At 64.3% G+C, this 11,662-nt stretch overlaps 1 protein-coding gene across 1 annotated transcript; it reads right to left on the bottom strand.

Moving 5' to 3' along the window:
• Window positions 1–10,237, bottom strand: PLK3 (polo like kinase 3). Its single transcript, XM_075935831.1, has 15 exons — window positions 9,927–10,237; window positions 8,489–8,596; window positions 8,253–8,369; window positions 7,337–7,466; window positions 7,136–7,223; window positions 6,391–6,486; window positions 5,389–5,587; window positions 4,933–5,059; window positions 4,451–4,560; window positions 4,178–4,295; window positions 3,601–3,684; window positions 3,104–3,266; window positions 2,732–2,861; window positions 2,080–2,190; window positions 1–1,605 (listed from the first exon to the last, which is right to left on the bottom strand). The coding sequence occupies exons 1-15, from the start codon at window positions 10,146–10,148 to the stop codon at window positions 1,411–1,413; spliced, it is 1,998 nt and encodes a 665-aa protein (XP_075791946.1). The 5' UTR covers window positions 10,149–10,237; the 3' UTR covers window positions 1–1,410.
• Between the last annotated feature and the right edge of the window lie 1,425 nt (window positions 10,238–11,662).

Genomic DNA, 11,662 nt, shown 5'->3' with positions numbered 1-11,662 from the left:
AGCTGAGTGGCTGCTGCTCTGCCAGCTACCCCCAGCCTGGGGCAGCAGCTGCAGGAAGGGGGGGGGACAGAGGTAGATTATTCCCTGGGGGAGGTTCCGGCCTCAGTGCACAGGCTGGGGGGGCCTGGCCCAGCAAGAGGCAGACTCCCCAAGGCAGCACAGCAACCCCCCACCCTTCAGGCAGCCGCACGGTCGGGTTTACAAAAAGGAACACTTTTATTAGGGGTGGGGCCCGGACCCAGGGGCACGGCCCAGATGAGACAGGGATGGGGCACAATAAATAATTCCATATAAATACAAATACATAAATAGTTTCCTCAGGCCACCCCAGCCCGTGTTTGGAAGAAAACAGCCCTGCTTGAGGCCCAGGCTGGCAAAGGGGCTGTCTGCCCCTCTCTGAAGGCAGGGAGCATTGACCAGGGAGAGTGGGTCCCGGGCCTACGCCAGGCCCCCCCCCCCAAGCCTCAGCAGGAGAGAGAGCCCTGCCCCTCATTAGTGTAACGACCATGCAGGTCTCCCCACACGGCAGGAAGTGGGGCCAGCCTGGGGGGGACACTATGGCTCTGCTTTAGCGCTCTGGGCAGCATCACCCCTCCCTGTGAGGGAGGCCTCGTTCTCCCCTGCCCTGTCCCCTCAGGGCCCCCGTAGCGACTGGCCTCCTGCAGCACCTCGAGCAGGGAGCTCGGCTAGTTTCAAGTGGAAGGAAGCGTTTCCTGGGCCGGCCGTGCCCAGGCTGCCTGGCCCCCCCGTGCAGCTCTCAGGGCAGGCTCAGCTAAGCCCAGCCGTCCCGCCGACACCCACAGCCTCTGCAGGAGAGGCCCTGGAAACAGGAGCTCAGCTGAGGGGCCCGGGCAGGTGGCCCCAGACCCTCCCCCCACAGGGGCCAGGCTGGGGAACAGGGAGGTTTCAGAAGGAACACGGCCCTCCGGCTCCAGCCCCAGCTCTGAGGCCAGGACACCCCCCCCCCCCCCCCCCCCGGCCTCTGAACATCGAGACACTGGGCAAAGCAGGAGCCAGCGTGTGCTGCCCCTTGCAAGCCTGGATTGTTCCTTCCGGCCCTCCCCAGCTTCCTCAGCCTGGGAGCAGCAGCAGGTGCCCCCCGCGCTCCCCCACCCACCCCCGTGCACGACAAGCTGTGTAACGATTACACAGGAGTAAACTGGACTAAGTGTCACTTCCCCGCCACCCCCCACCTCCTCGGATCAAAGCAGGCGGCCGGCAGGTCCCGGTGCAACGGCTCCAGCATCAACAGGCAGGAGGCAGCAGACCCCCCAGCCCCGCTGCCCAGAGCGGCCTCTGGATCGTTTGGCTTCTCCAGTGGCTTCCGCGGGCAGCAGGAGGGGGTCACCCGTTCACAGACACGGCCAGGGAAGGCTTTCCAGCCAAGGAGGCGCCTCCCGAGGCAGCGGCCTAGGCGTCCGCCCGCTCCTGCAGGAGCGTGAGGACGTACGTGAGCCGGTCGCGGAGCTCCGGCGAGCAGCCCAGCTCCGCGATGCTGCTCAGCTTGTACGTGTAGGAGTTGCGGGCCTTGTTGACGTAGGTGAGGAGGCAGGAGGGGTCGGGCTTGCTGAGGATCAGCTTGGTGTGGTCGTTGTAGAAGTTGACCTAGGAGAGCCACAGGACACAGCAGGGTTACTCCCCCCGCCTCTTGCGCCGGCCCCTCCTTCCTGGGCCGCCCCACACCCTGCCCCACCATCAGGAGGGCAGCCACACGGCCAATGAGCTACGGGGCCCATGCTGGGAACCAGGGGCTGGCTACTCGGCCCCCGTCCCCTTACAAAGGTTTCCCGCCGACGGGTTAGCGGAGCTCCTAGAGCACGAGACCTAGAGGGCATTGCTCCGCGCTTGAGCCCTGAGACGACCCTTTTGACCAGAGCAGGGTCCCAAGCCCCAAAGGGGACACTCCAGCCTGAACAGGCGCTGAAGGCTGCTTTCCACAGCTGCCAGGAGCAGCCAGTGCGGTGGCTCTGGAGAGCCAGCCCCAGACTAGCTGGGATCCAGGGGCGCACCAGGCCAGCAGATGCCCTCTGCCCCTAGACCCCCCCCCCCCCCCACACACACACACACACGCACACATACCTGGAGCGTCCCGTTGCTGAAGAGCATCAGCAAGGCCTGGTCGGTTTTCACCCACTGCAAGAGCAGCAGCACGGGATGCTCCACCTCCTCTATGCTGGGCAGGTCTCCCCCCTTGGGAGAGGAAGGAGTCAGCCTCAGCCACCGGTTCCAGCCCTCGCAGCCAGCCAGGCGAGGGGGCGGCCCCGGCCAGCGCCTCTCCGGGAGCTGGGCCGAGGGCAAGGAACCCTCTCGCGTCCCCCCCAGACCCTGGCTGCGAGGCTCTGGGCAGCGCCCGGCTGAGCTCAAGGCCCCTGGGTGCACTCCCCCAGGCACGCGCCCGGCTGCCTCTCCCAGCGTGGGCACAATGCCACAGGCTCCCCTTTCCGCGAGGGGCGGGGCCTCAGGTGGAAAGGGTGGGGCCAGGCAGCTAGCTCAGCACCCCCTGGACCATGGTGCACCCCGCCCGTCCTTACAGCTGCCAGGAGCACACCGTGCAGCGCTCCAGCGGCAATTTAAAGGGCCCGGGGCTCTGTGCCGCCAGAGTAGTGGCAGGGAGCCCTGGACTCCTTTTGGATCTCCAGCTGTGGGACTGTGGTCCCCTTTGCCCCCTACTCCGTGCCCCCCGGCTTGCAGGCCACCCCACAGCACCTGGCAGGCCCAGGTGGCCTCTCACCTTCATGAGATGCTGCTCCATGTAGGAGGCGAAGTACTGCAGGATGCTGGTCTGGCCCTGCAGCTGCTCCGGGATGGCAGACATGGGGAAGGCGAAGTGTTTGCTGTTGGTCAGGTTGTAATGGACCGTCCTGGGAAAGGGGGGGGAGACACGGTGAATGCCTGTCTCCAGCGGCTCCCTGCTGCCAGGGCAGCAGGCTCTCAAGTCCCCCTCTCCCACCCAGGGGGCCTAGTGTGGGCCACAGAACCTGCTCATTGCCAGCCAAAGCCCGGGGGACCCCCCTTCTCGCTGCGGCCAGGGCAGGAAGAAGCCCGGAGACCCGGCCTCCACCCCCCATGCCTGAGGCAGGACATCCGGGCAGCCCGCACTCACTTCCGATCGGCCGAGCGCGCCATGTGCGTCCCGTCGTTGAAGAGGACCCCGATGCGGTGGTCGGACAGCTGGTAGCCGAAGCCGTACTTGTTGGAGTAGTCCACCCACTTGCTCACCCAGGCAAAGTGCTCGTGGCAAGCCAAGGAGGCCGGGTTGCGCTCGGCTGGTGGGGGAAGAGAAGGGGCTGTGAGCAGATGGGCGCCTTGCGGAGGAGGCTCGCAAGCACCAGGCAGCCTGGACCTCGCTGGCCCCAGCCGGCCGCCCTGCAGCCAACCTGCCCTCTGCTCCCACCACGTTATCCACCCTGGCCAGGTGGGAAGGTGCCACCACAGGTAGCCACTCCCTCCCCCCCCCCCCCAGAGCCAACCTCTTTCCCCCCTCCGCTTTCGCTCGGCGCAGTAAGGTTCACCCCCCCCCCCCCCCCCCCGAAGGTACTGCCCGGCCCCTCCTGCAGCACGGGCAGGGCTGCCGGGGGACGTGCCGAGACTCCGCATTACCTGGCGGCATGGAGGCCAGGCAGCGCGTCAGGAGCTCCACGGCGGAGTCGGCGACCGCAGCGGCCGTGACGCCCTCGTCAAGCGCTGCAGGGGAAAGACAAAGGCCTGTGAGCCACGCCCGAGCGCGGGAGGCAGCTTCCCCGCCCCCTTCGCCTGCTGAGGGCTCAGGCCTCAGGACAGAGGGCACCTGAGGGGCGGGGACCGAGGTGCGAGCTGGGCTGGAAGCCGGAGGAGGTTCCAGGACGCCAGACAGCCCCTCCCCGCAGGCCTAAGGCTGGGATTTCATGGCACCGACACGGGGCTGCTGTTCTGCTGGGATTCTCTGCCACATCAGCTAGAGCCAGGCAGTCACAGGAAGAGGTGCGGGGTCTACAGTAACTTGCCCTTCCCCCTCCGCCCCCCACGCTCAGCTGGCCTCCAGACATTGCTCTTCCCAGAAAGGCGAGGCCCATGGCAGCACCAAACCCCTCTGGTGTCGCTGGGGTTCTTACGGGGGTTGCCGTGCCCTCCCCCGGGGCAAAGTGTCAGCAGCAGCTTCCCCGCCCACCCACCAGGCCAGCACCTCAGCCCCGCTCACCTTCGCAGCTGCTGGCCACAGTCCCCCGGATGGACCTGGAGACAGACTTGCGCGAGCCCTCTTCCGCCAGCGTCTCCACGGGGCTGCAGTTGGTGCTCTGACCGGCCAAGGGGGCCGCCTGGAGAGAGATGGGGCATATTGACGCTGTCTCACCCGGGGAACAGCCCCCCCACCTGAGACTCCCCCTCATTCCTGCTCCCCCACCAGGATCCCGACGCTTGCCCCAGGGCCTGCGCGGCTCTGAGGTAGACTCCTCTCAGCCTCCCTTCTTACCTCATTCCCTTCCACAGTTTTGTAGCTCATCTGCCTGCAGATGGAGGTCTTCATGAGGCCAGCCACCAACTTGGAGAGGTCGTCCTTCTCCTCCGAGGGGCCCTTCTTACCTAGGAGGAAGCGGAGTGGCTCAGTGGGAAGCCGGCCCAGCAGAGCATCGGGGGCCAGGCGTGTTGGCAGGCCAGAGCCCAGACATTCGGAGGCTGCGTGCCAGACGCACCCAGGAGCGGCAGAGGCCTGATGTTGGGCTGCTGTTCTCCCACCCGCCCAAGCCCGGTCCAGCTCCGCGCTTGGTACCCAGCGGGCCGGGCTGAGTCCATTGCGTTTCCTGGTTCTCAGGCACCGCAGGCCTCGGTGTTGCAAGGAAACGTTCCCGTCCCGGGGGAGAGGGGCGTCCCAGCTCCATGCCACCCTCCAGCAGCGGGAACCCGCCACGTGCCACGGGCCCCCAGGCCACGTCAGACCAGAGGGAGGGAACTTACTTTTGGGTTTGCTTTTTCCAAACAGCGTCTTGGTGAACTTGGCAAACAGACTCTTGGCCGGGTTGGGGGGACTGAGCTCAGGCACCATCACACAACTGCTGGGAGGGAGCTTCTCCGGCGTGTACCCCTGGGGGGACAGAGTCATTGTCTGGTTCACCGTCCTCACATCACCCCAACTGACAGCAAAACTGCAGCCCTTCCCACGGCCTCTCTTTGCCAGCTAGCGGCAGCTCGTTTCCAGGGCAATGCAGCGACAGGGCCACACTGGGGAATTGTCCGGCCCTGAGACAGCCTCAGGCTGAGATCCAGCCATGTTAAGGGTCGACAGACCAGGCCCTGCCGACAGCTGGGGTCAGCGTCCCATGACGTACATGCTCTCCCTCGGAGGTTCCCCACCCGATCACAGACCAGGCCCGCCCTCCTCATCCTCTTCCAGCCCACAGGAAACAAACTCACTTTGGTGAAGAATTCATGGTCCAGGATCTCCTCCAGCGTGAGGCGGTCGTGCGGGTTGCGTTTCAAGATGCCCGTGATCAGCTGTTTGGCTGGCGTGGAGAGGAAGGCCGGGAGGGCGTATTCCACCTGCTTGATACACCTGTAGGTCTCCTTGAGGTCCGAGGTCTCAAAGGGGGGGTTCCCGCACAACAGGGTGTACCTGGAAGGACACAGCCGTGGTGAGGGCTGAGACACCTGCCTGACCCTGTGTGCACCCCTGCCTGACTCAGCCCAGCAATGACACGGCCCGGAAGTGACATGTGCGCAGACCAGAGGCCGCACCTGGCTCTAAGTGCCTCCTATGACAAGCCTCTGAGTAAGCACCAGGGTTCCGGGTCGCTGGAGGCTGCAGTCACATCCGGAGCGCGCCTCCCGGCTGCAATCAGGGACAGCGCCGGAGATAAGGAGGCAGGAATGTCAGTCGAGCCAGGTCTATATTTAGCAGGGGCGGAGTTAAACTCTGCCCCAGTTCCGCCCTCCACGGCCGAGCTCCCCACCGCACCAGCCCACCTTCCCCCGGGCCTGTCCGAGCCTCTCTGCCGGCAGAGCAGCGAATGGAAAGTTCGACAGGAAGCTTGTGGCTTACCAGGGTAAACAGCCACGTGCGAGGTTGTTTTGGAGCGCGCTGCGGGGAGCGATAGCCGCCCATATAAATAGATCACCGGCGGCCGCCCGCGGCCGACTTTTTCCATTGTTTTGAAAGCACACAGAGCAGCAACAAGGCGCTCTCGCACCAGGGGTCCCGTGCCAGTGAATGACACCAGGAGCCGGATGTTCTCCAGCACCCCAGTTCCCCCTACACGGTCAGCCCTGGAGACACCCCAGGATCTGTCCCGCTGTGGCCAGTCCGCAAGCAGCAACTAAGCCCCTGCAATATCAGCTCGGCCCTCGGCAATGCCCGGGCAGCTCCTCGGCTGCCTCTTTTCCGTGAGCCCCACCCTGCTCTGCGAGCTGGGAACTTACACAACGCAGCCCAGAGACCACACGTCCGACTCCGGCCCGTGGCCCTGCCGGTGGAGCACTTCGGGGGCGAGGTAGTTGGGGGTGCCGCAGATCGTCCTGTGGGACAGGGCATGGTCAGTGACACGGTAGCAAGCCAGAGCACGGGAACAAGCGTGCTCCACGCGGCTCCCTGCCCAGCAGGCAGAACAAGCCCTGAGCTCTGGGATGTACCGTCTACATCCAGAGCAGCCCAGCGGTCCCCCCAGAGAATGCACCCAGCACCCATCCCCATCGCTTTAGGGGCCCAGTCAGACTTCCCTGATTAGAAACTCCCCCCCCGGCGCTCACGGACCGCCTCTCACCCCTCTGCTGATCCCGCACCAGGCTCCCTGGGACCAGGCCCTACGCTGGCACCGCACATAGGGAAGAGACACCCACAATGGCAGGCGTTCGCCTCCTGCCCCGAGGCTGGGCTTTGCGCCACCACGGAGCCAGCAGGTGCAGATCTTATCGCCCTCCCGCCAGCCTCCGAGCCCCACACGGCGGCACCCGCCGGAGCCTTGTGCTACCGCCAGAGCATGGGGTCGGGCCACGGAGATGCCATCCCCCCGCTGCACTCCCTCCCGCCAGGCAGGGCAGGGGGGTTATTCCAAGGAGGTAGGAGGCAGGAGGAGATGGTGGACTTCGGAGGGGGGGCTGAGAGGGAGAATGTGACGCATCGGGGCGGCAGGGAGCAGGGAAGCCCAGCACGGCGGGATGTTCTTACTTTTTCTTCTGGTTCGTCGGCTCCTGGCGGGCGGCGAGGCCAAAGTCTCCGACTTTCAGCTCCATGTGGTCATTGACAAAAAAGTTGCCTGCAACGGAAGGGAGACGTCAGGAGGACGCCGGCACGTGGACGGCCCCTCCCCAGGATTCTCCACCCCCCGGCCCCAGATCAGAGGCTCGGGTCGGACGCTGTGGCACACACCCAGTTTGAGGTCCCGGTGGAGGATGCCTTTGAGGTGCAAGTACTTCAAGGCGGCGACGATCTGCTTGAGGTAATACCGCACCTCCGGCTCCAGCAGCGTGTGCCGGGCTTTCCAGATGTGAGCCAGGGACTGAAGAGGAAAAGCAAAGCGGTGAGCGGCCCTGGCCGGGAAGGAACGCCGCTTACTGAGGTCCTAGCCGAGGGCAGGGAGACCCATGGGAACAAGGGTTTGCTGCATGCTGACCCCGGGCCTTAGTTTGGCTGCCAAGGCTGCGGGATCAAGTCACATGGGCATGAGCAGCCTCCTGTTACATATTACACCAGGGGGCAGCCGGTCTCTCCACAGCAACCCTCTCCGGCCTCACACAACCAGCCAACCGCCTGCCCCCGGAGCACGATACTTGGGCAGGCCGGAGAGCGGCCTCAGAGCCACGATCTGCTCTTCCACATGGGGCGGATCTAAGAAGTTGCTGGCATAACTGCCGGGCGAAAGGCTGATTTGGGCCGGGCAGGCCCAGAGATGCCACCTTCGCAGCATTGGGGGCCTGAAGGATTTGGGGTCAGCCCCACTGGCGTTTTCTAGGGAGCCAACTGCTGGCAGAGCACAAGGCAAGAACAGGATCTAGGAACACGCCTGCCAAGAGAAGCCTGGTCATGGGTTTAGTGCGGTTACGCAAGGCCAGCGCGTGGCGTTCGGCTCACCCGGCTGATGACACAGCAGGGCGAGGGCTGGGAAACAAAATGGTCTGACAAGTGGCCAAGTGCAAACTCAGGCCTCAGTCAAGGGGGGAGACGTGCTTGTGCTCACAAGCACTGAATGAAGAGGGGCCTCTTGGCACGAGGGAAAGGCGACAGCTATGGCCTCCTTCACACCGGACCAGCCCGGCAGTACTGGCAGGGCGAGCCCTCCACGTACCTTCCTGCTGCAGTGCTCCAGGAAGATGTAGATGTTCTCCGAATCCTCAAAGTGATGCGAGAACTTGACAATGTGCTTGTGATGCAGGTCTCGGTGCAGTTCGATCTCATTCATAATCTGAAAAAACAGGAAGCGGCCCATCAGCCCCATCACTAGGCAGAGCGCTTGCTCCAGGCAAGCGTGAAATCTTGGCTCTTCCCGGGGCCTGACTTGCCAGCCATCCCCTCCCCGCCTACCTTCTCCCGCTGGTGCGGTTTGGCCACTCGGCTGTGAGGAATCACTTTCACCGCGTAGGTTTTGTTGCTGGAGACGTCCGTCATTTCATAACATCTGGCAAACCCGCCCTGCCAAGGAAGACTCGTCATTACACCGGGTCATCAGCTCTCCAGCCTTCAGATCTGCTTTCTGGGCTCACCGGAGCATTCCACACAGGCGGGTGACTCACTTGGTCACCACCCAGGCCTGGCGGGCGAGAGGGACTGGACTGCCCAGGGGGTTCCCAGGAGCACAGGGCTCTGAAGAAAGCCAAGCTCTCAGTGTCTCACTAGAAACCCTATTATCAAAACTGAGAGCCACAGCCCCGCACCGGGCCAGTTTCTAAATTCAGTTCCTGTAAAGTCTCTCCTGTGTCTCTCCTCCCCCACACCAGCAACACAGCCCAGTCTTCAGGCCTTGGCAGAGAGCAACTGGAAAGTCCTGCCCAGGGAGGGAAGGGAGCCGGGACAAGAGCCTGGGGAAGAGCCCACTGCACAGGCAGGTTTTTCTGCCATGGTGCAAGGCACAAAGCCACCCAGCCCGGCACCAGCGGCCTCCCAGCCACACAAAGCTCCGAGGAGCAGCAGGGGGCCTGCGCTTCCGGGGAACAGCCCCGGTCCTCGCGGAGCCGCCGATGGGCCCGAGCAGGAGGGTGAACAAAGAAATTCTCGCCGCGGTTCCAATGCCCCCGCCCGGGGCTGCGAGCTCCGGGCAGCGCTGGGGGCGGGGGCGGAGCGGGGCTGACCGCAGCGTTACACCTGGAGCCGCCGATGGCTCGGGCCGGGGCGAACGCGGCTTTGTGGGGGCGGAGGGGGGGGTCGCTATAGAGGATTTACGGCCTGCCACGGGGGAGCGCGCTGGGCCACGTGACGCCTCCCCCCAACAAGCCAGCTGGGCAGGACACACGTGCAGCGCCAGACCAACACCTGCTCCGGCCTTCGCGGCCGGCTCCCCGGCAAGGAAGCCCGAGGCCGGCGCGGGAGACAGGCAGTGCCGGGCCCCCGGGGACAAAGGAACGGGCCTGCGGAGATGGGCTGCCTCCACCCCAGAGCCCGGAACACGAGCCCGGGCAGCCCTTGGCCGAGCCCGGGACCCGATGGCCGCTGGCCGCGCCGGGGAGGGAGGGCGGGAGGGCGGGCAGGGCTGACTCACCCGCTCGCAGGCGTTTGACAGCCTCGAGCCCACCCCCCACGCAAGCCGAGTAGGCCCGGGCATGCCCGCGAGATGCGCCCCCAGCACGCAGGGCTGGCTGCCCACGCAGGACGCGCCCTCCCCCCGGCAGGGAGCCCACGAGCAGCGCCTATTCGCGCGGGGGCCGGGATCCCGGACACGGAAAGCGGAGCCCCAGCCAGGCCCCCCGGTCGCGCTGGAAGCCACGGGCGCCGACTCGACCCCAGGCCCCCCCGGGACGGGCCGTACCTTGCCCAGCAGGCGCCCCTTGCTGTAAAACCTGCCCGTGACCGGGTCGGCGATAATCCGGGCGGGCTCGGCCGCCCTGGGCTGCGGCGGTGCCGGCTGCTGGGGCTCGGCTCGGGCTCGGCTCGGCTTGGGCGGGGCGGCTCCGGAGAAAGGCTTGTACGGGTCCGGGCCCATGAGGCTGCCGGGGAAGGGGTGAGGCTGCAAGAAGCAGGCGGGCTCCATGGGGGCGCCGGCCGAGTCCGCCACCAGCCCCTCACACGTGGCGCGCCGTCCTGGAACTTTCACACACTGGATCCGCGCCGCGAGGGAATCCCGAGGCTTTTATCAATAAAGGCGCCTGACGTCACCCGCTGGAACCCCGCCCTCCTATGGGGCGGGGCTTGCTCTTAAAGAGACCGCTACATTCCCAGGCAAAGTCTCGGGGAGGGGGGTTTCTGTCGAATTCCGGGTGACTTGGGAGGACTTTTAACCTCTGAGTTTCCAGTGGGTGCTGCCATCTGGTTTCTTATCGGACCAGACTTGGACTGAAATCTGACCAGCCACCAGTGTCACCCGTCTGTGCGCAGTGTCTCCTGCCCTCCTGGTGCAATTGTTGCGGTGGCAAAAACCACCGGGGGTGTGGGGGGGGAGGCGTGTCTCCACTGGCATGTTACACAAAACAACCCGGTGTTAAACGAAACAGCCTAAAGGGGATTGAATCCGACCTGACAACTGCCCTTGACATCCAAAGAAGGAAAATTCATTTCACACGGGCAGGCCTGGAAACTGCTGAGCCACTTCAAAGAAACCAGCTCCCAAAAGGATGTAGATTAATCCCCAGGATTTTTTTAAAAACGTGTTTGTTTTAGTCCTTTGGCCCCAAACTCCAGCTGCCCTGTGTTTGCTTCCCTTGGTAGAACCCAAGGGCTGTGGCCTCTGCCGTGCGAGTGGCGGCCTAGCAGACTCTGACTCACTGTGCAACTCTGGGCAAGTCTCTTCGCCGCTCTGTGCCTCAGTTTCCCCACCTATGCACTGAGGGCCTTGTTACCCACCCACCTCCCAGAGGGGAGGGGAAAACTTCCTTAACGTGCAGTGCAGGCTGCTCTTTGAGGCTGCAGAGAGCGACCTTCTAGAATGACCCTCTGCCCGTCTCTAGCATCCAAGGAGCTCAGCTCTCTGGGTGCCAGAAGAACAGAAGGGCCTGCACCCACCTGAGGAATCGAGAATTTTAGCTCACGGCCCGGGGCTTTTTTGCGCAAAACAAATCTGAGCTGTCTACACCCCAACCCACACACAGGAGTTCAGCAGAAGGAGTTAAGCACCTTGCAGGATTGGGCCCAGAGCTCTGGCTGGAATCAGTAAGGCTTGTTAAAGCTATAGAGAGTCCTCCAAGTCTGGGAAAGGCTTGGCTGCGAGGCGGGACAGACAGGAGGACAGGCCCAGGCCAGACTTTACCAGAGAGTCAGAGATGGAAAACAAAACAAACCCTAAAATGTCACTGAGTCTGCCCCCCTGCCAGGGTGGGATAGGAACCAGCAAGCATGGACATTGCTCTGATTGGAGCAGCGTTCAGGGTGAGCAGCTGGAGCTGGGCGAGAGGCTTGCATTACATACAGGAGCACAGCAAAGGGGGCTGGTGGGAAGCTAGAAGCCAGCCCCCAGGTGTTTCTTACGAGACAGGCTGCCCAGAAGGCTCCATGTGGTCAGGTCCCCAGGCTGTCCCAGCTCAGCTCATCGACCCTCGCTGCTTTCTTGCT

This window comes from Pelodiscus sinensis, chromosome 9 (genome assembly GCF_049634645.1).
Source record: "Pelodiscus sinensis isolate JC-2024 chromosome 9, ASM4963464v1, whole genome shotgun sequence".
NCBI classification, from domain to species: Eukaryota; Metazoa; Chordata; order Testudines; family Trionychidae; genus Pelodiscus; species Pelodiscus sinensis.
Note: the sequence above shows the minus strand (reverse complement) of the source record. Positions and strands in the feature narration are given on the sequence as shown.